At 41.2% G+C, this 26,899-nt stretch overlaps 4 protein-coding genes across 4 annotated transcripts; 2 read left to right on the top strand and 2 right to left on the bottom strand.

Moving 5' to 3' along the window:
- Nucleotides 1-44: 44 nt before the first annotated feature.
- On the bottom strand, nucleotides 45-1,633 carry LOC109857709 (histone-lysine N-methyltransferase SETMAR-like). The gene is made up of 2 exons (XM_020434301.1): nucleotides 1,521-1,633; nucleotides 45-1,443 (listed from the first exon to the last, which is right to left on the bottom strand). The coding sequence occupies exon 2, from the start codon at nucleotides 1,161-1,163 to the stop codon at nucleotides 135-137; it is 1,029 nt and encodes a 342-aa protein (XP_020289890.1). The 5' UTR covers nucleotides 1,164-1,443; nucleotides 1,521-1,633; the 3' UTR covers nucleotides 45-134.
- Nucleotides 1,634-1,794: 161 nt separating this feature from the next.
- Nucleotides 1,795-5,963, top strand: LOC109857725 (protein arginine N-methyltransferase 1). The gene is made up of 8 exons (XM_020434335.1): nucleotides 1,795-1,930; nucleotides 2,239-2,565; nucleotides 2,645-2,817; nucleotides 2,912-3,067; nucleotides 3,153-3,340; nucleotides 3,530-3,756; nucleotides 3,849-4,208; nucleotides 4,321-5,963. Exons 1-8 carry the CDS (start codon nucleotides 1,918-1,920, stop codon nucleotides 4,428-4,430), a joined length of 1,554 nt encoding a protein of 517 aa, XP_020289924.1. The 5' UTR covers nucleotides 1,795-1,917; the 3' UTR covers nucleotides 4,431-5,963.
- A 5,309-nt stretch (nucleotides 5,964-11,272) lies between these two features.
- Nucleotides 11,273-13,304, top strand: LOC109857726 (protein krueppel-like). The gene has a single exon (XM_020434336.1). The coding sequence runs from the start codon at nucleotides 11,567-11,569 to the stop codon at nucleotides 13,004-13,006; it is 1,440 nt and encodes a 479-aa protein (XP_020289925.1). The 5' UTR covers nucleotides 11,273-11,566; the 3' UTR covers nucleotides 13,007-13,304.
- Nucleotides 13,305-22,171: 8,867 nt separating this feature from the next.
- LOC109857723 lies at nucleotides 22,172-26,260 on the bottom strand. Its single transcript, XM_020434334.1, has 5 exons — nucleotides 25,832-26,260; nucleotides 25,523-25,737; nucleotides 24,840-25,241; nucleotides 22,514-24,641; nucleotides 22,172-22,376 (listed from the first exon to the last, which is right to left on the bottom strand). The coding sequence occupies exons 2-5, from the start codon at nucleotides 25,645-25,647 to the stop codon at nucleotides 22,203-22,205; spliced, it is 2,829 nt and encodes a 942-aa protein (XP_020289923.1). The 5' UTR covers nucleotides 25,648-25,737; nucleotides 25,832-26,260; the 3' UTR covers nucleotides 22,172-22,202.
- Nucleotides 26,261-26,899: the final 639 nt, after the last annotated feature.

Genomic DNA, 26,899 nt, shown 5'->3' with positions numbered 1-26,899 from the left:
ATGAAGGAAAACATTTTAAACATATGCATATTTTTGCACATTAGTAATAATATTAAAGTTGAGTGCAAAAGTTTTGATAAATTTGGATGTGATAGAAAAATGTGGACCAAGTATTTTGATTAAAAAAGATTTATTCAGTCTATCAAGTAATCCCCATTGTTTTCTATTATCTTTCGCCAACGTTCTGGCAACATTCGTATGCCTCTGTCGTAAAAGGTAGTTGGCTTTTCGTCAAAGAATGAAGAGATGTAATTTTTTAGATCGTTGAAAGAAGTGAATTTTCTCCCGTTCAAACTGTTTTGCAACGATCGAAACAAGTAATAATCCGACGGAGAGATATCGGGAGAATTAGACGGGTGTAACAGGAGATCCCAGTTTAGTTCTCTGAGCTTGCGTTGAGTTTGCATCGAAATGTGAGATCTAACGTTATTGTGATGGAAGACAACGTCTTTTCGTTTGGCCAAAACCGGACGTTTTTCGTCAATCGCCGCCTTCAGATTGTCCAGTTGTTGGCAGTACTTGTCGGAAGTGATAGTTTCGCCAACGGGGAGCAGCTCGTAAAAGATGACACCTTTGCAATCCCACCATACAGACAACACAGCTTTCTGAAGTTGCAAATCAGCCTGATTTGGCTGATCGCATTCGTTCTTCTTCTGTCTCCAAGTCCGTTTTCTTTCCGCATTGTCGTATTGGATCCATATCTCATCTCCCGTCACTAATCGATCCAGAAACGGATCGGTTTTTAATCGGCCAAGCAAGGAATTGGCCGTAGAGACTCGGTCCATCTTGTTCCTCTCTGTCAGACTATGTGGCACCCAAACATCGAGTTTCAAACTGTATCCGAGTTTCTTTAAATGCCTAAACGCGGTCGATCTGTCGACGTTTAATCTGTCGGCAATCTCTTGCGTTGAAATTCGCGAATTGGCGTCCACTAAATTGCGCACAATGTCGTCATCGATACCAGAAGGCCGACCGGAGCGTGGCTGATCTTCAAGATTGAAATCGCCCCGTTTGAATTTTGCGAACCACCTCTCGCACGTTGGAATCGACACGGCGTTCTCTCCGAACACATCGCAAATGTTTTTCACGGTGTTCGAAATGCGCGTCCCTCTCCGAAACTCGTACATCATAATTACACGCAAATGGACTCTGTCGATGTTCATTTTCAATTTTACTTCGAGACGACTGGTCCGAATCGAACCAATTTCTGTTTACGATTTAATGTTGTTGACTTGAGTGGGCCATCAATATATATATATATATATATTATAAATCATTCATTAAAATTCCTTTCTTTATGACAGTTAAAAGTATTATCTTTCCAACAGTATGTTATACACCTGCATGTTTGTAAGTACTGTCGCAAAAAAACTAGATCGGTCACGACATCTTCAACCTATCAAAATTTTTGCACTCGATAGAAATGATTGATTTTAAAAATGCCTGAAATAATCATAACATACATATATATGTATAAATACTATTGTGCGCTATAAGCAATGTTATAATAAATTATATACTTATTATTCTAATCGTGTTTGCGCTTATTTTTATGTTTATTTATTCAGCTACACCATGCGTTTCACTTCACAAAATCCACCGTGAGCCATCGCAACACCACTGTCATCTCGTTTATGTATTCCTTCTCGAATTCTTTACATTTGTTACACGTGACGATGTTTATAGTCTGGTTTACATAAGACGCGAGTTTCGAGATTCGCACCGGCTAATCGCCCGATGTGATTGATCGATTCCGCAAGAGCCGCGTTCGCGATTAATTGTAAACCGGGCTTGACTCCGGAAGAACCGGAGCAGTAATCGTTGACACGTGCTTCGCAGTACTTGCTCGTACACTCTTGCTTGAGTTATTTTTCGAACTAATTTTTTCACATATCAACAAAAAAAGAAAAGCTCATAATGGCGAAATCAGGTAATGTCAGTGAAAATCTGGTAACAAACCATATATACAGTTGCTACATTTGCAGATGTGACATGTGATGAAGAGGTTAAATTTTATATGCGTGTGAAAACACAAATGACGAGATGTTTCTCAGAAGTTTTTTTTATTATTTTTATTTTAGTTTTGATATTGGAACATTTCTTTTACTGTACATAAACTCTAGCAGTTTAGTTTTTGTTTGTAACGAACGGTTTCTAATTTGTTATATTTCTAATTTTACGTTCTTCTCTCTTACTTTTTAACGCAAAAAATTAAATAGTATAGTTTTTCTTTTCAAGGATGCACTGACGTGTCAAGCGATAGCGACAGCGGGGACGATTGGGTGGAAAATGACGAGAATCATCATATCCCGTGTCTGTTTTGTGAAAAAACAATTGAGAAAGGATTTCCTTCCGCCCTGCAGCATATAGAGACCGAGCACAAGTTGAACTTTAGCAATTTTATAAGGAAACACACTCACGATACTTATTCCTATATCAAGTTAATTAATTTTATTCGTCGTGAATCTGTTTCATCTGAAAAGCTGATTACACTGAGTGTAGACGATTGGGACAAGGATGAGTATTTACATCCGGTTGTGGAAGATGATCCGTGGTTAATGTACGGTAAGTGTAAAAAAAAAGTCAGAATAACTGTTGACGGTGTACAAAAAGAATGACGATGATTTATGTTGTTTCAATAAAGATGTTGAAGATCTCATTAATATTATGGATGTGAGTGACAAAAATGTGATAATACATCAAAATGATGATGGCGTTACATTGTCGGTAGCACAATACGAAGATATGTTGAGAACAATTAGGTTACTTAAGGCTCAATTAAAAGAAAGTGAGATAAAGTGTTTTCTAGTACAGCAGGTAAATATATATAATCAATATATATATGTATATAATTATTATATAAAGAATGTGTACACAAAACAATATCATATTTGTCTTTTTTTTTCTGCAGCAAATAGAAGAAATGAGAGAGCTAGTTCAAAAATTAGTATTAGATAATGATAAAGATGAGAAAGAAAAGAATAGTTTAGTCACTACTCAAAATTCAAATGGGGACAGCTACTTCGATTCGTACGATCATTTTTCTATACATCATGAGATGTTAACGGTAATTCCTAAATAAATAAATTAAATAAACTTACTAAAACATCTCATTTAGAGAAAGAATGTAACATATAAATATTTTTCATCAGGATGAAATAAGAACAGAGAGTTACCGTGATGCGTTGCTAAAAAATTCCAACAGATTTCAAGATTGTATAATGCTAGATGTTGGTTGCGGGACTGGTATTTTGTCGATGTTTGCGGCAAAATCTGGTTGTCGAAACGTCATCAGTGTTGATCAATCTAAAATGATATATCGTGCTATAGACATAGTGAGGTATAAATTATCATACATTTTGTAATAACTTACGTGTATGTGTATAAACGAATTAATTATGAAGAAAATATTACAAATTAAACGACATTATCCCGAATTAAAGTGGGATATTTTAACTTTAGCGTATATAAAAAATATATATATTATAATAATAAAAAAATATAATACATATATTAAGATTGATTTCAGAGAGAATAATCTCAGTGACATAATTACGTTAAAAAAAGGTCGTCTGGAGGATATTAACATAGGGGTGGATAAAGTGGATGCTATAATATCCGAATGGATGGGGTATTTCCTCTTATTCGAGGGAATGCTAGATACTGTAATTTATGCTAGGGACCATTATTTAACACCCGGCGGAGTACTTCTGCCGAATAGATGCACAATTAGTATTGTAGGAAGCGGCGACACAAGTGCGTATCACACAGTTGCATTGTTTTTTCTCTGTTTAAGTCACCAGTGAAATTGATTATTTAAAAAAAAATGTGTGATTACTTTTTTACAGAGAGATATATTCATCTGGTTGATTATTGGACCAATGTGTACGGTTTCAAAATGAGCTGCATGAAAAATGAGGTGGTGCGCGAACCCAGTATAGAGATCTGCAATGCCAACAACTTGATTACGGATACCGCCGAAATACAAGTTTTCGATTTGTATCGAGTTACAACTGATTGCGTTAACTTCTCGTCCCCGTTCAAGTTAACCGTGAAAAAGACAGGATCGTTAACTGCGATAATCGGTTACTTCGACATCTTCTTCGACCTCGAAAATCCGGTGCACTTCAGCACGAGTCCGCAAGCTCCGCCGACGCATTGGAAACAGACGGTGTTCTCTTTAAGCGAACCCATCAGCATAACCGAGGGTGAGTTACAAATTCAATCATAATTTTTTTTACATGACTGACCAAAATTTTATCTTATATCGAAAAGTTTTTACGACGTATCAAAATATTGTGTTTGTGTTTTTTTCTGTAGGTGAAGTTTTGACCGGCACATTGATATGCCGAAGGCATGTCAAAGACGTCCGAGGCTTAATCGTCACTGTTGAAATCAAAAATGTCACACAGACGTATTTTTTGCACTAAAACATTTACTTGTTTCGAGTTATTCAACAACAATAGCCGTACGTGCCAAATTACAAAATAGGGTCCACTTCCTATCGAGCTACAAAAGTTTGACTTTTGTTTAGACGTCAGAATGCAAGAGACACGTTTCACGCGCGATTAAGCCTGACATTTTATCGTTAAAATTTTACTATAATAGAAAAATCTACTGTTTCTGTTGGAGAATTTCTACTATTTGCATTTCGCATTTTGGAATTTCAGCTTTACAACTTTTCACGCTGGAAAATCATAATAATTATCTATATATAGTTAATATATACTCGTTCTCGCAGCGTTTTTTTTCCGCAGGTTAAATAGAATGCCGCAGTTTCTCTAAAATTTTGCATATAATAATAATAATACAAATCATTGATATAGCAGCTATTTAAATTTGTGCCTTTTAATAATAGTTGGTCCGTAAAAAATCAAGTATATAATATTCAATTTTAACAATTTTCGCATAGACGATAGAATTTTAACCTTATATAGTTGCTGCGCAAGCATTTTAAATAAAAAAATAAAAAAAAAAAAGAAAACCGTTCGCAGAGCTTAGAATAAAAACAACGACATCGATTTTCAAGTTTTAACAAATAGCCGTTATAGAACAAGTTCGGCAATTTATATACAATTCTTCAAAGGTTCTTGTTGCTTCCGCGATAGGAAGTTTTCTTCCTATAAAAAAACAAATTTTTCTTCTTAAAATAAAATTTCACCAATATCTTTTCCGACACAGACACAGAACAGTATTATTAACAAACGTAATGTTACATATATATACTTAAAAAAAATCGTCCGATAATTATACAAATTTTCCTGCCACTCTCTTCTTGCATGTGATACTTAACAAGGATGCTCACCAAATTAGTAAGAAATATTATCGATTATTAACCAAGGCTTATTCTCTTGCTATCGAATTAAACTTGTTGAAAACTTGCAGTCAAACAGTTATTACAATTTTATGATATACAAAACATTGAGTATAGAGAGTTAATACTTATATATCTTTCGGAGTTATCTATACAACAGTGCGTTACACGCATCTTTAAATAACGCCTACTTGTGTATACAATACGTATGTATATAAAAATTATTGTATATATATATATAACATAGTTAGTGAGACTTTTAACCCTTACCAAGCGGGATTAACGTAGCTGAATCTCACAGCTACAAATGAGTGCATTTAATTCGACCAAAAATTAAAATTTTTTTGTTTTTTAATTCTTATTCTAGTGTTTTTTTTTATTCAAATATACGATCTCATGCATCTTACGATATTAAGATCTAGATATAAGAAATCGTGACAATAGTTTATAAGTATAACTTTTTGAAGTTTATTTATTTATGATACGCAATTACAATTGAAAAGTTGTGAGAGCAAAATAAATAATCCTGCAGCCCCGAGTGAAAAGGGTTAAAAGGCCGATACAGGTCCGCACACACATCAGGTTTACACAAATTATTGTAAACGACGGGATCTCTTTCCAACATTTATTAAAGATTAAAATAAAATCTTCAGAGTCTTTCAAGCTTATCGAAAGATATTTGTCACTTTTCGAACCCCTCTCTCGTGAATTTCCTCGAAAGCCCGCATATGTGTGTGAGTTAAAAATTAAATTCCATCTTTCTGGATTATGTTTCATATGGTTTTTTTTTTTTTTTTCTATTTCGTTCGCAGTGTACACACATATGTGGGGGTGTCAGTATTAATCTGCGTAATAATTATAGGGAGTAAGGCATGCCGTCGGTCGGAAATGCGACGACACGGGCGTTTACCGGCGATGTGCGGCCAGCTCGCGTATGTTTGCCGGCAGTAAACTCATCAGGTTCATATCCGATATCTCGCGGCGCGAATGACGCGCTTCGCGAGTCGAGGACACCGGGCATCGGAAAAGCGGGTGGAAACAAGCGTACGTGCGGTACGCGCGCGGCACGTATGTTTAACGTAACTCTATCCAATAATGCACGTTCTGGCCTAGGGCAACCCGAGTGCGGCCCTCTCCTCCCTCCTCCTGCCCCCCCCCCCTATCGTTCGTGCACTCAGCAAACACACACGAAAGGTAGGGCAGATCGGAACCCCGCATATCGCGTACCACCGCCATGTGCATATGTTTAGGATCAAAATGTTTCCCTTTAAAAGTATTTGTTTGTACATGGTAGTCTTGCGAATGTTAAGGTATTCCGCTTTGACGAGCGGAACAAGCGAGTTGTCGCAATTTTTTCTCGACGTCGATTATTCGAAATGTGTGCGAAGCGCGCGCGTATCTCCTTGAAATATCTTTTTTACTTGAAGGCTTCGTCTCTCTCCGGACGAAAAAAAAAAAAAACCCCCGGGAGGGGAGGCGCACCGCTGCTTCTTTCATCCCGCATCAGGAGAGACCGTCGTTCTTGAAGGATATACAGGAGCGAGAAGAAGCAAAGCGACCGCAAAGTAATAGCCGTCATTTAGGACGCGGCGCGGATAAGGAGCGTCGACGGAGAGGAGGAGTGGGCGGGAGGAGGGGGTGGCACGAACGAGGGCGGAAACGAGAGAGCGACCGGGATAAGGGTGGCTTGTTGCGTAAGCCGATTAGAGCATCACGGCAGTCACTCCTGCCCCGTGCAACGTGGTGGCACACACAGTCCCTCTCTCTATCTTTCCTCCTCCCTCTCTCTCTCTCTCTCCGGTTCCATCCGAGTATTCGCCAGCGGAGACACATTAAAATCGCATGAAATATGCACGCGGAGCCGCTCCTCCCGCCTCGTTCCCTCCATACCAGCAGACGGGAGCACTCGCCTACATCCGCGTAGGCAAAAAGCTTACCCCGTCGTTGCTCGTCCTGGAACCGTTCCTCTCTCTCTCTCTCTCTTTCTCTTCATCGTTCTCTCTTCTCTTCTCTTGACACTGGCGAAGAGAAGCGAGCGCCGTTCCGCTTTTGCGAGATATTTAAGAGATTTCTCCGTCGTACTTTGGCAAATCTGAGAGATCTTTGCCCCGCTTCTTCTTTCCAGAGGCGATTGAACGCAACGTGGTGCTAATGTATCGGAAAACGTCCATATAATGAAATTGACAAAGGTATCTGGAGAAAGAGAAGAGAGTTTAGAAACGATGTAAATTTCCAAAAGCCGCTTTTTCCAGGAATTTCCAGAAAGGCCTTCTGAAGGCCCGTCGCTCCGCACAATGAAGAAACAAACTCGAAGAACCAAGTCATCACAGAAGGATTCTCAATTTACAAAGCAAATTCGCGTTCGCAATTTCTGAGAAACGGACTTTTCTCGCAAATTGAAAGAACATCAAATCTCCAGCTTTGTCTCTCACACTCACACTCACATTTATAATTATTAATTTAACACTCACAAGTGTTAAATTCACCTATAATTTTCGCACGCATTTCCGACGCTAGAGAGCAGCATTATGCATATATTTTACATGCGATTTACCTCGAGCCTCTCTACAACGAACAGATCAAATATAAATTCTTTTGCAAACCAGTGGTCGCGCGACACACTATTGGTTGTTGTTCGAACACAACGCATTAACTCGTTGCACAATTTTGCGGCCAAAAAGCGCGCAAGCCGTGTACATATATACATATATATCTAATGTTCGCTCGCTGCGCGTGTAATCCGAGCGATGCATCGCGCGGGTATTTTCATGTACGCCGTGTTCCCGAAAAACGGGAATCGCCAATCTTTGTAGCGTAACGCGTGACGTGAAAATTGCGATCGCGTCTCAACGCGAAGCAGCAGTTGCGGAAAAACGCGCACGTACGTGCGTATTATTTGTCCAACTGAGGTCTTCGTCTATTCCGAACGAGCGCCTCGAACGAAATGTGAAATCTCGCGATCTCTTTTTGTCGAAAACACCCTATGGACGTTATCGCACGTTTTGCGAAACGCATTCTGTATACCGCGCGCTCGGTAGCGCAACACGTGGTAAAATGTTTCGCCATCGGTATCAAATAATCATGGCAAATCCGCATCGACCGCCGCGCCGCGCGCTTGGCCGCCGCTCGCTAGCTCGCTCGCTTCGGCTCTCTCGTGTGTTAATGCCTATATTTTACATCCGTCCGTATTTACTTCGAATAACGTTTGGCGGATAATAATGGACCGTCTGCCACTTGTTTTCATTCGCCCGGCGGAATGATTACGCCCGGGATGGATACGCGTTGAAATTTTATACCTGACGAGCGAAAGAGAGAGAAACGAAAGCGGAAAGAGAGAGCGAGAGATTATGGGGCAAATGTACGCAAACGGATTTCCGGATACGTGTTGCGAATATTCCCCCTCCCCCTTCCCTTCCTGTCCCTTCTCCTCTGATTCCGAATAATAATATATAACTGCGCTGATGCAAAATACACAGAGATATCGAAATCGAAAATAACTATCTAATCTGTCTCGACAAAAATAGAACGTCGTAATAAGTAAGCGTATATATACATATCTACATATATATACATATATATATATATATATATATATACACATATATACACACACATATATACATCGAGAATGTAACAATCCTCTTTTCTTCTCTCTCTCTTCCTCTCGTATAGATACGCGAGCAAGGATTATTATATTTCATCGCGAAGACTGTTATACTCTTCGCGCGCCCCGATTCGGAATAAATTTAGAAATTAAAAGAAGAAAAGACGGGACAACTAAATGAGATCATAAAATCAGAAATAGAAGAAACTAAACTCGTACTCGAGCTGGTTTTGAAATACAATAATTGCTATAAAAATTGCAATAAAGCTATTTTTTTCTTCTTGTGCAACTAATGCGTGGCGAAAAATTGGCTCTGATAATTCAATAAGATTAACTGCTTTATCGGGGGAAAAAAAAAAAATAACATTTTCTCAATCACAATTCACATTTTCACGCGCCCAAGCGATTCTTCTTGCGAGCTGGTGGTCGTTTCTGAGAGAAATGCGCGACAATTTTGCGGAAAATATAATGTTCGAAAACTATTTTCATAAATAAATCCCGTGCTAATTATTAACAAAGTCCCACTGTTGTGCTAATTGCTTCTCTTTCGTCAATCACGCAAGGACACAACTACCGCAACGATGATTGCGTCAATCGGTTTTTCGGCTTTTCGAGAAGAGATAAGTGCGGCATTTTCTCAAGCGCATCTCTCAGCAGCCTCTTGTCCAATTATAGTGTGATTGTGTTCCCGGTCTTGGCGGGATCTCTCGAGGGTGCAGATTGACCATCCTGGTCGTCAGACCAGGGTGGAGGTCACTCCACCCACGTACGCGCGCGTACGTTCCCGGACGGATGTGCAACGACGAAGAGACGCGCAAACGCGACGGACACGTCCATCAGCATCGCGGAAATATTTATGGCGATTAATCAGACGCGGTCCGTTAATTACGTAAGAAGATCAACGGATTACGACGCTGCGCGTTTTTTCGTGAGAGATGTCTCCTCACAGAACGGAACGACATCTTGTCGCTTGGAAAGAAAAAAAGAAAAAATTATTCCTCGGTCCGTTCTCTTTCTACATTTTACATTGTTCAAATTGTTATTTAGAAATACAGAGGAAATTATTGTTATTCGGCGACTTTGTTCGTTACTGCGGCATTTTGTTTCTGATTAAGCGAATTTTTGAAAAATATACTAAAATAACATATCAAAAATAGCTTTCGAGCAAACTCTTATCGACTCGGCGATAATTCTCAAGTCCTTAAATTTATGAAATCGATGAAGTTATTATTCGACGACGACGGCCAACGTAATTCGGCGTAATTAATGTTGCAAGACCATTCGTTAAATATGCGCGATGTAGCTCGCTAAAGTTCCAACGCGTCTCCTCTCGTCTGAATTCCATTTTCAGTTCACCGTTTGAATTAATTAGTCGATCATTAAGTCGACATGTATAATTTTCCCGAATTCCGAACGCGCTTCGACAAGATCGACGTTCGGTTCTAGAGAAAACGAACACGCGCGCATCACGTTTTTACGGAATCCAAAGACATGTGGTGTATCGATTGACTCTCGCAGGCAAGGTGATGCGATACCTTATTCTTCGATACGCTACATGTGCTACGCGAGACATGTATCATTTCGCGCGCAATTATAATGACTATACGTCGGAGACGCGTGTGTAATATCGGGTTATCAAGACACGTCTTACCGCGCCCCGGTATACGTATGAGAGACATCAGTTCGGCTGCCAATGAAGAAGACGAACGTGGAAAACAGAACACACGAGTCTTTTCTAGCGTCTAAGCTAACGTCACGTGCTTCTAACAACCGGAGAGTGGAGACGCTTCGAGAGTGAATGCGACGGTGCATGACTATTTTCCCACGGCATAAATTTCCGCGTCGTACATAATTTCGAAGTAAAAATTTTACGCAAGAAATACATGCGCGTGAAAATGTTGATTATTTGTTACTTTTTTTTTTTTAAGTAAAAGAACACGATTTCGCAAGCTTTCGCGAGCGATTGCTGTCTTCAACGAAACTCGAATACTCGAGACTTACTGGCTTAACATTGTTGCTAGAGATATGAATATCTTTAACGAGAAATGGATACAATCTGTAAAATATCTTCATTGTCCTTTTCGATCCGAGATCTTACCTGTCGGAAACATCCGATAGTTAACAGCGGCGAGAAGCTACATCCCTTCCCCACCAGCTGCTCGGCAGCGTCTGCTAGTTCAGTGCGGGGCATCGAGTATTTTACAAATACGCATGCGTTCGGCGATAGAGTAGAACGAGGGTGGAAACATCCGGACCAATGAGCGACGAATGAACGGCGACTGCCCAGGCGGAGCATAAGGCATAAACGAGCGCGGCACGAGCACTTGGCTCCAAACGGCGTTCAACAGCCGAGGAAGAAAGTGTCACCAACGTACGCCGTACCATCCAAGGGGCTCTCTGGAACCCTTGCAAGAAGTCCAGCGTCTCTTTCCTTCCCTCCCTCCCCCAGTGAAAGTGTCTTCGTGACAGCTGGACGTTCTTCGAGTTTCCTCGGCCATCCGTGTGTCCGTGCGAATACACACACACACGCACACACCGCGCGAACTCAATATTATATACTTAGCGCCATGAAGGACACACGAAGCGAGAAGCGAAAAAGGTGGTGCGAATTTTAAAGAAAATCCAGAGAGGCAGGTAAGAAGCGGACGATGCTTCACGGCGCTCTGCCGCGGGCCTTTCTGGCCCCGGGTCTCAGCTACATGAGCTACTACAGTGATGAGATTCATCACCCTGCCTACGCCGCGCCGCCGACCACGTGGCACATACCGATGGAGGATCCGTCCTCGCCGATTTACCCGCGGATTCCATCGGCCGATCATCACACACCGCTGCAATCTTGGGAGTCCTCGAGTCCCCCGACACCGTGTCCTTTGGATCTGTCCTTGAAACCGCTACCGACGCCAAAGACGGAAGAAATGATCGAGGTAGGCGACGAGAAAGATCTCAGAATTCGCGACGAAATCCATCCTCGTCCCGACAGTCGCAGAAACGGCGATGACGATCAACAGCTGGTAGTGGACGATCTGGACACCGTACGCAGTTCCTCAGCACAGAGTCATCAAAGTCATTACGAACGACTGGTCCTCAGCAAGGAATCGCCTCGCTTCCACGACTCCATTGTCGACAAGATCCATCATCTTCCCGAAGAGAGCACTCGACTGCCATCATATCCCGGAAACGAACTCGCCTCCAAATATCATTTGCACAATCAGAAGCTTCTCCTGACGAGTCCGACGCACTTGCAATCAATGCAGGGGTATCATCAACATCTCCTCTTAACACCGCAGCAGCAACTTCAGAGCGTTGACGGACCTATGACACCACCCAGCACTCCGTCGCCACCTCAGTGTCCCAGAAGAAGAGTCCGTGAGGAGGATCTCATCTCGTCGTCCTCGGGCGCCAGCGGAGCCTCTTCCCTGTCGACCCCGAAGCAAACCAACAGCAGCGAGAAGACCGCCGCTCAACGTCCCAAGAAGAAACACGCCAGACGGCTCAAGTTTGACGAGGACACCAGTAGTCCGGTGTCGGGAACCGTCATCTTGGGTCCGGACGAGGCGGTAGTTACTGGTGACATCGATCCTGCGTTCAACATCGTCGAGGTCACGGAAGAGGCGCGCGCCGAACTAGCCAAGATCGAGAATCGGCTCGGACCGTATCGGTGTAAGCTTTGCCGGCAGCTTCACGAGGATGCGTTCCAGCTCGCGCAACACCGGTGCTCCCGAATCGCCCACGTGGAGTACCGTTGTCCTGAGTGCGACAAGCGATTCTCCTGTCCGGCCAATTTGGCATCTCATCGACGTTGGCACAAGCCCCGATTGCCCAACACCGATAATAATTCCACATCGTCTACAACGTCGTCGTCTTCGTCGTCGTCGTCGTCGTCGAACGGAGAGATCCCTTGCACCAAATGCGAGGCTAAGTTCACCAGACAAGTCGCCCTACGGAAACACCTAGCCACTCAACATCCCGAGAGCAATAACAACATCAGCACTAGCAATAACAATAATACCGATGATCAGAAAACCATCAGCAAACCCGACATCATTCAGACAGTCCCGACCAGCCAGTTGACCAGCGAGATGACCTGACACCAATTTCCAGCGAGACCTCTGCCGAGACGACCTGGGCTCTACTGGAGATTCGGCCTTGACTTGTAAGAGAGACGCGTGATGATGAGATTTGTCAATCAATTCGCTTCGATGATTTTAAGATATTTGTAATATGTGAGTACAGAAAATCAAAAAGCTATTCTGTGTGCATGTTCGTTCTAATATTAAGAAAAAAGACGAGAGAAAACAATAAGAAAAAACAAAAAATAGTCATAAAAAAAAGGGGCCCTTAATTTGTGATCGACAAAATTTCTTAAGTTTGTTTTAATTTTTTTTTTTTTTTAATTCATTTTATTAAATTTGTTTTATTTTTGTTTCTTAATTTTTTTGTTTTGTTTTTAAATTTGTTTTAAATTTTGTTTTACTAAATTTTCATTTAATTGATATGTACATAGTCTTTTGTAAGTCATTATCTAGTCATTTAAACGTAATATTAGTATCTAGTCATTTAAATCATTACATCATTTATTTCTAGTCATTATAACGCCATTTATTTCTAGTCATTTTAATACGCCATTATGGCTATATACCAAAAACACATACCAAGCTACATACCAAAGACAGATTTATAATGTTGCATATATTATTTGACTGAAAACAATTAATCCGAAGTTAAAAGAAAAATTGACGCACATATATAATGTACATGTTAAAAACAATCTTGTTCTTTAATGTCACTGTCAAAACGTCGTTATTCGAGCAGACCGTATTTCGTAAAACGTATTATTTTTCGAATCGCTACTTCCGCAAACTACGTCCGCGTAGAATCTTTTCCCAGTCACTTTTAATCGATTTCAAGCATTTGCTGTTTATACCCTTGCACAAATAACGTAGAATTAAATTTCACCTATATAGAATTTACCAGGAATAAACAGGGTTGTGTGAATGTAAATGTAAAAATTTAATATATATTTGTCGCAAAAAGAAATTATCCTCCAACTTTTCTCACCTACAATACAATTGATCTGTTACGACTTCAATTGTACAAAAAGATTTATCCTTTTTTTTCTCTGAAAAATTCAGCCTTTCCGCAAAAACACTGAGTTTCATAGGATATATATCCTCGCATGCTTTTTAATATAAATATAACTTAAACTTTTTATATAAAAAATACGTAACATATCAATTACATCACACGTATGTGTATTGTTGATGAAAAGAATTGAGAGATAAGAAAGAGAGAGAGAGAGAGTTTGTGTGTGTGTGTTTGTTGCGTGTACACCGTGACAAAAAGTACGTGGGTGGTTTCATAAATTTGGTATAAATTTCTATGAGATAATGCCATACAATTTTATTTGATTATATACGAATGATTGATTATACGTTTTTTTCCATTTTTACGACAACTTCTCGTGAATCGCTCGCTTCAAACGACTACAAAACATGAACAACGCGCTTCTGGTCGAAATTTGAGCCTGAAAGAAGTGGAACTTTCCAGGCGTCATATAATCCAAACGATATGCTGCACCATCTCATAGAAATTTCATCCCAAACTCATCCAAACCACCCACGTAGATCTCATTCCTAACGCATCGTATAGACAGTAGAGCTCTAGTCAATTCGTCAAACTAACATTAATTCGTAGGATCGTGCCATTGTAATTGTAAGTAAGAGTAACTTCTAGTGAGACACATGTTCTGTAAATTTTTGTAAAGTTTTAGCAGTATGTATATTATCGTGTAAAGCGCGCCGCAATCGGTCTATCTATGTAAAGTCTGTATATATATATAGCTTCTAATGTACTTGTATATAGCTTCTAATGTAATATATAAAAGGGACAGAATTGAGGGACAGAGGTTGAGTATAATAGAAAAACAAATCGCGGATCTCATTTTGCCCAGTGTACGCGTTAAATTGCTGATTACTATTAACCAATCTCATACAGCTAAAATCCAAATCAAAGGTATAATTTAAGGCAATTAAAATGTGTAATATAGAAAATGTATAAGTCTGAGTAAATAAATAAATAAATAAATATATATATATATATATATATATATATACATATATATGCATATATGTATCTCTAGTCATAATCGAGTAATAAATTTGTCGAGTTCGAGAAAAAATTATAAATTATTATCTAGTCGCAAACAAAAAAGATCTACGATCTAGTCACACGAGTATATACCAGTTGAAATCTAGTTTATATATATGGAACAGGGTACTTGAGTATATCACACAATTCTAATTAGAAAAACAAGTCTCCCCGTTATTAGAGATTTATCGAACGCATTTAATCATCCGAGGCGCATCGTAATTTCTCAATACACATTTAGTCACGCGTAGAGAGAGATATTCGTGTGTTAATTTTATATCGTGTAAATAACTTTTATCATCAGCTTGCGTATGTTTGTTTTTTGTTCGGATTATGCGCTTGAGTTTCTCATTATTATTCGTTCTGTCTTGATTAAGAACGAAGGAGAGTGTTTTCTAGTCAACTGTATTTTTAGAAGACGTGTGGATCTAGTCACACACAACCTAGCGAATTTTTTTTTATTGTCCCTTCAAGAGTTACAATATTTTCTCTAACCGTCATATACACCCAATTTTAACATTCATACAAATGTTATAAATTTTGTCTCATCTATATGATAATTTTTAATCCAAATTTCTAGTTATTTTAATACGCCATTATAGTTACATACCAAGCTATATACCAAATACAGATTATAGTAGTGCATATACATTCACCAAGATTCGAGAAGCCTCGAATTAAGTTCGGTTTTTCAATCGATAAACTCGAACTTGAGAAAAGACCGGCCCGGAAAAATCCGACGTTGCGGATTCGAACTCGGGACTTCTCCCGTTCGCAGACCCCGCACTCAGGCCGCGAGACCACTGGGCCGATCTAGTCACAGAACTCGAAATCGCGCGTAATGCAAAGTCAATCGCAATAAATGTATATCTTAGTAAAAACAAATTCACACACGCATGCCGTTTCTGAAAAGTTCGGCCGCTTTCAGAAATTATCAGTCGTTTCTACTTGCGCTCAAACGCAATAATCAATAGAATTTTAATACGAATTAATGACAACGTTGAGAGTCACTTTTGTTTCGGCCGGAATGCAATTTTAATTTTAGGGAGTTAAAACACACATCGATCATTACCCGCTTTTTTTGTTGTTTTTTTGTTTTTTTTTTTTATAGCTTTGTTTCAGTTGCAACATCATGGAAATCTATCGCGGCATACGTAGATCTAAGTAAAAAAAAATTATGTCAAAATATATATACATATGTTATTTAATTAATATCTAAATTTAATTTAAGTCAATACACACACACACACACACACACACACGAAAAATCAAATCAATCCTTATCTCATTTCGTACTTTAATTGCAATTGTGAAAATCCATACATAGATTTAGTCACGGTAGTAGTTATGCTTGTGGAGAACGTGTATCTACTCTACATGTACCGATAAGAAAAACAAAAATTGTATCGCTGCTGAATGTAATAATTAAGTATATATTGCGCACGCGTACACGTTACATTAGATGTAAAAGTATCTAGATATATAAAATGTATTATCTACTAAAAAACTATGAGAAAAGAAATCGCGTATAGTTTTTAAGACATCATGTATTCGAATGTTTCTCGAGATTGTGTATATATATTATATAAGACCGCAACACACACACACAAACACACATACACGCACACACACACACCGCATAGGTATATTATGTATAAATGTATGATATTGCTGTACCATTTTCGAATCGTTAACGACAAATCTCGTGCGTTGCGTGCGTTATCGTCTCTCCGATATTACTTTCGATAGCTCGATTCTTATTATTTTTCAGTTAAGATTAATTAATTTGAAAATGCGTGTGTTGCGCTGTGTCCATATCTGTATATAATAATATCCTGACTTCTGAAATACATGTTCATCGAAAAAAAAAAAAAAAAAAACATCTCTCTGCAGCATTTATTTCTATATGACAAAATCACAATACCTATGATCCCACACAAATTCTCCCCGTCTGTCGGTAGTATTCGACACGTTAAAAAAAAACAGATGTTATTTATTTCTTCGAATGAAAATTCGCGACGTCGTCGAAATCACGTTGTCACAATGTAACGGTTACATAACAATCTAAGGAGAATGACAAAAAGAAGAGGAGAGAGAGAGAGAGAGAGAGCACTACAGAGTGATCCTCAGGCGCGGTATTGTCCACGGGGATGAGATGCCCTTCCCATATTACTTCACTATGTGTCGTTATAATGCCCTTCCGTAGAATCCATACAGAAGGGGATTGGTGGTCCTGTAATCTTCGCGGAACCTTTGTGTGCCATCCGAATAAAGAGACGTGTCGTGAGTCTCTTGGGAAAAAGAGTGAGAGTGAGAGAGAGAGAGAGAGAGAGAGAGAGGGTGGAAAGGGAGAAGACCTTTAAACCTAAGAGGCTGATTCCTTTTCGAAATCCTCCGCAACTGTTCGCTAATAGGTTCCATCCACGGGCATCCAAATTCTCTCATCTTTGCGCGAATCGGTTAGTTGGCTCGCGTCGCGAGTACTGGAGCGCGAAAGATTCGGCAAACATTTTGGCGATTGAAACCGATATAGTCGTTATTAGTTATAATGTTATTCAAATAAAAGCAGCGAAGAATCAAAATAAACAAAGCTGTGCGAGTGAATTTTATTTTGATGCTGATGTTGTGTATACTCATTTCGTGTCGTACATTCGCATTAATGTACATCGCGCTTGATTTGTTCATTTAACCCGGTGAGTTTTCTTTCCCTCTTCGCGATCACACGGATTAAACAATTTACTCCATCACAAACGGTATGCGACCGCAATAACGTCGTTAATCCAATTCCTGCGGGCGATCGGAATATCCCTGTTAGGGAGCAACCTTCCGTAAGCCAATTCGGCAACGAAGACCGAAAAGTCTGAGAGATAAATCTCTCGAGTTCCTCTCTCCTTCTCTCTCTCTCTCTCTCTCTTTCTCGCACACGTCTTCTGTCAGGTCGATCGGGAATTCGATTGGCAGTGCATTTTACCGGCGACAGGGATATATCCAAGTCCAAGCGAGAAGATCGTGCCGACGTAGAGCGACAAATCGAGCACGCGGCCACAAAGGCTACGGGAATCTACTTAACCCCTCCCGATATTTTCTCTCCGGCGCCTTCTCTCACCTTGTCGCGCTCCTTCTTCCGTCCGAAAAGCCGCGCTGTGTGACACAAGTCGATACTGCGAGAGACCGACCGACCGACCGGCGTACCGGATTATATACTGGATATACCGGTTCGGGGCTCCGTCAAATCGAGGCGGTGAGTCTCGCGCTCTCTCTCTCTCTCTCTCTCGCGAGAAGCAATTTCGCAATTTTTCTTCTTGACTTTGTCATCTTCGCTTTGCTATTCGCCCCGGCGAAATAGAATTTTCTCAGGTCGAGATGGAGTGCGACGTCGAGGGCAGTCTCGAGTACAGCCTCTATATCGACGTGTCTTCGAAGAATTTTCAGAATTGCTCCTCCCGTGGGAAGTTTCCCTTCGATGTCTTAAGCGCGCTCGTGTGTGGATGGTGCGCACGTACACACAACGTACGTTCTACGTGGGCGTCTGCAGCACACGCGCGATTCACGAGAGAGGATGCTTTTTTCTTTTTCACATAAGACCGAGAGTTCGCGGGAAATATCGTCTTAGAGTCTCCGCTGAAGACGACGCGCTGTCTCTCTCCTCCCTTCTTTCCCAACGTAAGAAAACTTGAGAAAATATCATCGGTATATTATTCTTCTTTTTTTCATAAAATTAAATTTTAAAGAGCACGTATGCGCGGAATAATTTCTAATCGACAACCACGTGCTTCGATGTAACGTGGCTCAAGGTTATTACGTCTGCGATATGGCACGAGCTCTCTCTCTCTCTCTCTCTCTCTCTCTCGTGAGCCCTCAAGCAGATTGTCAATTACGTCGATGAGAGCTCGAGAGTGTATCAAGGGAAACACACCATCTCGGTGGAATACATTAAAATAACTGACTCCTCGTTTTACTCCAATTTTGTAGATAAATAATTAAAATTAGTATTTATAAAAATGTAATACTTAATTGTCTGTAAATGAGTCTGTAACAAAATTTTAATTTGATTATATATATTAGAGAAAGAGAGAGAACATATATCGCAACAAAGTAATTTTCGCAAGAGGAAATTCGACTATTTCCTCGAAATAAAAAAAATTGTTATTAACAATCATTCATTTATATTCCGAGCAAGCCGAGAAATTATATTAGAAGCGGGGAAATCGCTTTGTCGCTCGGAACACATCGGGGATCGGGAAAATCGGCGTGAATCACATAATTGTTCTCTGCCAGTTACCGGCCCTAAAACCGAGAGAAAGAGAGAGAGAGAGAATCACCACGCGAAACGCCCTTAAACGACATGCAGTCGACGGTGATGTGTACGCTTACCCGTGCCGGGTAATCTCCGTGACATCGAGCATTTGTTTGATCAACCCTACACGTTGTATATATACTATACGATCGACTCTGTGCGTATACGCGAGGGATACGCCAGTTCACGCTGACGTATAGCGATAAAATATAAGAGAATTGCTCTTCCCATTGCTCGTTCCGACGAAGTAAATCTCATATTGTCAGACCGCCTGGCAGGGATATACATTTCATTAAGCTCTTTTTTCCGTCTGTTGACAAATTTTGAAAACATTTGGTAACGTTGTTATACTCCAGTGGTGCGATGTCAGATCAGTTACTGGTGTCATTTATTTTTTGTTTTTTACTGACATCGCGTTAAATTTGTACGTTGGGAAACATATTGAAAACTATTCCTCATCTCAAGATGTTCCGTGTCTCCAGTTTCCGCGAGCGAAAATTGATTGCTTTCGAGACGGAAATTTCTCGTTCGAGGTATTCGGAGAGATAGAGAAAGAGAGAGAGAGAGCGAGAGAGAGAGAGAGAGAGAGAGAAAGAGAGAGAAGAGGAAGTTTGCGAGGAGGTAGCGCGTTTTCCTAAAGCTTTCACAGTTATTATCCTCGAGATATCCGTCGTCGTTTAAGAGATCAGAGTTCAGGATCGAGACAAGATATTTCGATACCCCGGGCGAGAAGGTAAACACGCGCGCGTGTTGAAACAAATTGTTTTTTTCAAAACTTATAATGTGATATGACCAACGAAGATATTTGACGTGTTAATTGACATTTAATTGATTGATAGATCGTCTGAAAAAAATGTTAAACACCATCAGTAAGTTTTAAACTGCCAACAACATGTGTGAAAAAAAAAACAATCGACAGTTGTAACATTTCAATTCTTGTTTCTCCAATGTAATTGTGCTGTAAAATTATAATTAAAGAAAATGATTGCTATTTCAAACGCGCACTGGTGCCGCGTAGATTTCAATCCAGCCCTGACCAGAGCGAACGTGCGCGCCGGAGCGGCGATTGTTTGCCGAGCGGTAAAAGCATCGTTTTCTGTTTGTCCATTTCCCAGACCAGAACGTTCCGCACACGATGCTTTCGTGTGTCGTCGCGTTCTTTTTCACACGACCGATTTCGTTAAACGAAAAATTACGCGCGCGAAACAACGAGAAGAGAAAATTAATTTTTTACCAATTGAATCGCGCAGAAGCATGCAAGGTTGCGTCGTACGTAATTACACATATATTTCTCGGCAACTTCTCGGCGAATGCTCTTCTTCTTTCGTATCATCGCGCCGTATAACGGTGTTCTTCATGGACGAGAAGAGCATAATTACTTCCGCCGGCGGAATTAGAAAAGAGAAAAAGAGAGAAAGAAAGAGAGAGAAAGGGAAAGAGACAGAGAGAAAGAGAGAGAGAGAGAGAGAAAGAGAGAGAGAGAGAGGAAGAGAGAGAGGAAGAGAGAGAAACACGCTTCTCAATCCGGGAACCTGCTATTCACAGCGACTGGAGGATCAGCCACGGGAAAAGCACCTTATAGACGGGGCGCTTGCGCTACCTAATTCCCCGGGAGCCCTTTGATACGCCGTCATGGAGAACCGCACAAAGAACGAAATAAGTATCACCCGGTGATAATCTCGCTCGAGATCCTCGCGATGTGGGACACACTCCGCGAACGTACTCTACCTATCTTGCGCGCGGAGCTCGCGATAATTCGAAACGTACGAGCATTGACGCGGAGGTTGAATTCCGCGTAAAAATCCCGACGGTTTCCGAAAATCGTCGTTCCGCGCGTCTAGCTCAAGAACGCGAGAAACGATTGTCACACGCAGCAACGAGAGAGATGATCGAATAAGAAAAAAAAAAAAAATAAAAAGAAAGAGGATAAAGATCGCGCGTTTGAGGTATTTTTTATTATGGCCGACGAAATCTCTCCGCGTTCATTTTCCTCGACTTGTCGTCATCAAAAATAAATAAATAAATAAACTAAATACAAAAAATAATAATCTACATAATGTAGCTCTCTCAAAATTCATTTTACGTGTATCTTCATATCACGTACATGTAACACACGTTCGAGAATACACTTGACAGCTTCCGTATTTTCATCGTCAAGCACGCCCGTCCCCGGGTGATACGGAAATCGCCATTTCCGACGTATCAAACGCAGATGTTTCTATCTCGAAACAAAGTCTCGGGACTTATTTTTTTGATCGCGTATCGTTCGCGACATCGTTTGTCCGCGGCGTTTTCCTTTGGTTTTCCGGCCGGACCGTTTTCTCGCGAAACGAGAGAGAGAGAGAGAGAGAGAGAGAGAGACTTTCTTTGGTCAATTGGACGTCTATTCCGGGACGGGACAATTCTGCGAGAGAAGAAGATCTCTTTTGATGGTCGCGCGAAACGACGACCGTCCGTCTCGTTTATGCGCGTTTCCGTTTGGCTGAGTAGCGCGAGCCTTCTCTCGCCCCCGTGCGCCGTTTGTATCCAATTACCCTCAAAGGGAACCGCAACGTGGAAACGGTCAGTGTCGTCTAATGATGTGGTTAACTCGGTACGACGCGCATATCGCGAGACACAAACCGTGAAGTGACACTGACAATCGTCACGCTCGTAAGTTAAATGACGAGATCGTGGAAGTAACGCAATCTGTCTTTTGTTAATTCGATCTTTCTCACTTCATTCACACGTTGACAACGATATTTTATCAAGATTGTTGTTTATTTATAAGAAAAAAAAAAAAAGAAACATCGTGTGAGCATTTCTAGAACTTAAAAGTAATTCACAAAATGAAACGGTCATCAGTGTCGACGCGTGAAATCGCGATTCTCGTTTTCGGAATCCGACAAGAGCGACGGCGTGGACAAGCTGACGATCTCCTCGTCCTCGCTGGATCGTCGCGACGAGATGAAAGAATCGTGGCTAGTGTCGTGAAAACGTCTGCTTGCAAACTTGCAAACGCGCGTGTGTCGAGACTGGGGGAAGAAGAATATCGCAAAAATATCAATTGATTTATCGTGACGGGTAAAGTGTTTTGGAGATTAAAAACTAATAAATTGTTTTTTGTCAACTCTGAAAGATTTTCTTCACGCAATTGCCTGCAAATACGTACACAACGCGGATCCTTTCTCATTCCCGCCCATCGCATCTCCTTCAGCTTCGCTCTGGCCCTTCTCTCGCAAAGTATCAGATTCTTCGTGAGATCCCGCACGACGTCATCCACTCGACGATCGAGCGTGTTGTCGGTACAACTGCTATCCGAACTGAAATCGAAAATAAGCGAGGACGATTTGCCGGCGACGAGTTTTCTGTCGTCGTTGCAGCGTTTCTTCTTAAGCTCCGATTTGCCGGCGCTGAAAGAGGAGCTCTCGGGAGGGTAAAGATCGATCAGGGACGAGCTAAACACGCCCGAATCTATCGAACCTCCGACGTTGCGCTTCGGCGTCTCGAACGTGATGAAATCGGACGCGTGCCGTTCGTCGCGTTCGACGCGCGAGTTATCTCCCTCTTTTCTCTCCCCGAGAAAAAAATGCTCGCGAGTCGTCGGATTTTTCACGAAAACCCGTCGGTCCTCGACGGGTACCTCGTCGTTTGTTTTGTTTATCGTTTCGATCGGAAATTCGCTCGAGGAATTATATTGTCTGGCCGTGTCGTATCGCGCGACGTATTCCGAATCGGTGGTCGAATTCAAATTCGAGCGTTCGACGTTCAAGTCTAAATCGTAGCGATTGGAGTTCGAACTTGAATACGAATCGTTAATTGCAATCGGGTTCGCGTGTTCGTTACCGTCTAAGGAGACCAAGCTCAACGACAATTGCGCGCACGAGAAGTACTTCGACAGAGTGGAAGTTTTGTTCGACTCGTGCTCGCTCGCACAACCGTGCGATTTCGAATCGCGAATGTGTGACCGATCCGTTGAATAATCGTATGACGCCGGGAGCAACGGCACGGATCTGATTTTGTCGATCGTTCTCTTCCGACTCGCGTCGCCGGACGGAGGAGTCAATTTAAAAAACGAGCGAGCGGAATTGTCACTTTTTGTTTTCGGAGAAACGGTCGTGAGAAATTCCTCCGTCGTGTCGTTCCCGCTCCTCTCGGCCAGATCGTCGAAATCTCGATCGATTCTTCGCTTGATGTCGTTCAGAATAATCGTCTCGCCCGTCTTCTCCTTGACGATCTTGTATTGTTTCGACTCAACGGCGAAGCTTCGGACGAGCGAATCTTTCGCATAACCGTTCGACATCGCGAAATAGTCTCCCAAACAGATTGTATCGTCCTCGAGAGAAAATTCTCGAACGTCGTCCTTCGTTAAATCCAGATCGAACGAGATCTGTCTGACCAAACGACAGTTCTGAGTGTTCCCGGGTGTTCTACCTGAACACCGAACTGTCTTCTGTTGTATTGTGAACGCGCAATCGCGCGGAACGACATCGTCGTTTCTGTCGGAATTCATCGACAAATCTGTACTTCTGTGTTTTCTGTTCACATGTCGAGCGGATTTTTCAGCGACTTTCGTCACATTTACTGTTAAATCGCGCGTCTTTCTCTTCACGCGCGTACCTCGTTTCGCAACGATCCTATTTGCGCAATTCTCCGGTTCTCGTTTCTTTTCTGGTTTCGCTTTGTCGAACGAACAGTAAAATTCGTCATTGTTCTCCGAATCCGTCTCGCTGCAGCAAGTTTCCCGTAGCGCAGCCGTTATCTCCTCGATCTGCCGACTCACGGCTGTAAATTTGTCAACGTACTCGCCACGTTTTTTCTGCAAAACTCGAACGGACAGTCTAGACTTCTCATTTATCTCGCTCGAGTCGCAACAGTCGACATCAAAATACGAGTCGTTTTCTTCTTCATTCATCAGCTTCGGTCTTTTCTTCGTTTTCTTTCGTCGCGTGTGTTTTTTTTTGCTCGACGTTTGAATTTGCGCGTCCTTTTTTTTCACACGGAACCCGTCGTCTCTGCCGGGTCCAGAGGAATTGTCAAAGAGGTTGGGTACTAAGGGACGATCTCCAGCTGCGTAATTGTCTTGCGGAGACTTTGACGCATCTTCTTTCTCAGAATGTTGACATAATCGATCGATAACGTTTGGAATCTCATTGCGTTTAAAGACGTTTGATTCTTTGTTCAAAGATGTACGACTGATCGGCGTTGATTGGTGACTTTTGTGCGCTCTGAGAAACACGTCCGTCGATGTGCTTCTCGATGTTGCTTGCGCGAACCAATATTTGCACGTAAATATCGGCCTGAAATTGCGACAAGCGTGTTCGTTTTGTCACAGGATGTGCTTTGTATATAACGCATATAAGTTCAAACACACACACACACACGTTTGTACTGTAATAATTTTATAATATTTATATTATAAAATTAAATAATATTTATATTATGTTCGAATAAACCTACTGTAAACTTTTTTATGACCGATAAATTTTATTCACTACCTGCGAACGTTGTTCAGACGTTTTTTCAAGTTCCTTATCATGTTGTAGCTCGAGAAGTTCGACAAGTCGTCGCTCAGACTTCTCGCGCCGAAACGCAAACCGATGGAACAGATCTTGGGCGATTGCGGAATGAGATTTCTGGATCGATTTTTGACGATTTCGTCGCGTTGGCGATTCGCTGCGGACGATTCTTTCTCGCGACAATTATCCCAAAGATATCTTATCCAGAATTCCGGACGCCAATTTCGACGTGTTCGCTGCGCGAAATCACCCGAACGCCGAAAACCGCTCTTCAGCTGTTCGATCACGAGCGACGCCGACGTTCGACTCGCTTTGAGCTTCTTACGCGGAGATTTACGCGGTCGATGTTGCGCCGTGTCCGATGAAAATCTATTCTCGCGTCTGCGACACAGCAAAAATGTAATTTTCCTAATTAGCTCGCGCAGAGAGAAAGAGAGAAAGAGAGAGAGAGGAAGGGCACACGTTGATGAACTTCACTAACATCCCTCCCTCAATACTGAGATATTTATGTTGGAAAATCTCAAACCACCGGACGTAAAAGTCTCTCTTAAATTTTTGATCATTCAAATTTTTAGATACATATTCGAATATACATATGTAATTTACATGTAATTTACTTTTTTGCATCTACGAATTTTGAAATTAAAAGTTGATAAACTCACGTGTGCGCTCGTACGGCGAAAAGGTTCGAGGGCGAACATTTTCTTTCGATATTTTCGAATTTTTCCATGACACGTTTCGCAAAAGCGCAACTCTCAGCGCGCTTATTACATTTCTCCGAATGCATTACACGGATGTATTACAACGATCATTGCGCGAGAGAGGATAACTGTGTGTGTGTGTGTGTGTGTGATTTTTTTAAACTCGTTTTCTGTTACTATAAAAAAAAGATATAATAATAATAATCTTTCAAGTATCAGAAATGAGAAAAAGATAAAAATGCACGGCGAGGCAGCCGTACAGAAACACACCGACTCTCGATTTCGACAAATTCGATTTATAACCCACGGACCGGTATGACAAAAAATATATTCGGTAACCTCTTGGCGCGAGTTCTCTAGCCGATCTTACACATGTATAATCTGCTTCTCTTTAAATGCAACAACAATTTGATATCTCTTTTTTCGGCTCTCACCATATTCGACGATCGATGCGAATAAAAAAATAAGTTCGTAACTTTTAATCGTAAATACAAGAAAGTCTCGGTTTTTCCGTCACATTTGACAGGTTAGTTTTAGCGTTTTAGCGCTGAAATCTGAGTTTCGCTCAGAATTAAGTAGCATTATAGCGCTCCACACAATCGTTCGCTAATTTGTTTCTATTTCTCAAAAACACAAGTCTCGCGACACTGAGATTTAGAACGTTACGTTCACGCGAGGACACGAGGGAGGAAAGAAAGATCTGCGCGATCTGTCAAAATTACGTTCTCTACTGAACAATGTTAAACGTGTTGTCGTCGTCGTCGTGTGATGTTTCGGAAAGTATCGATATCGAGTAATGAAATCATTCCATTGAAAAAATCAAATTTTGTCCCCGTGATGGATGTAAAGTAAACAATAGAATGAAATGAAAAACTATAAACCCCACCGTACATAGAACACGCATATTCTTTTCTAATGTAATTTTTAATGACTGCGTCGTCACGATTCAACGCATCGGCTTTTCCCTCACTTAGCCCCGCAATTGTCGTTTTCTTTGACAATATATATCGGGACGTATTATTTTTCTTCGACTCTAATGAGAAAGCCAGCCAATTCGGGAAAGTGTCAATAATAACGATTGATTAAATAACAATTTTGACGCAAGGTCGTGACAACGCCGCAAATCAATGTTTTAATTTTTATTTAAAAAGAAAAAAGCAAAAACCAAGGGTCTAAATTTCGTCGAGCAACGCAATCGACGCTTCATTAGCGATCGAAGGGGAAAACGTTCCGCGTGACGAGGGAGTTGTTGCGTGCAGATTGCTATGAAATTCTCTATGAAACCGTCGCGTCGTTGACTAGGGCTGTCGTAGTGGTAAGTCATGTGCAACGGAATTC

Source organism: Pseudomyrmex gracilis, unplaced genomic scaffold (genome assembly GCF_002006095.1).
Source record: "Pseudomyrmex gracilis isolate BER0280 unplaced genomic scaffold, ASM200609v1 scaffold_169, whole genome shotgun sequence".
NCBI classification, from domain to species: Eukaryota; Metazoa; Arthropoda; class Insecta; order Hymenoptera; family Formicidae; genus Pseudomyrmex; species Pseudomyrmex gracilis.
Note: the sequence above shows the minus strand (reverse complement) of the source record. Positions and strands in the feature narration are given on the sequence as shown.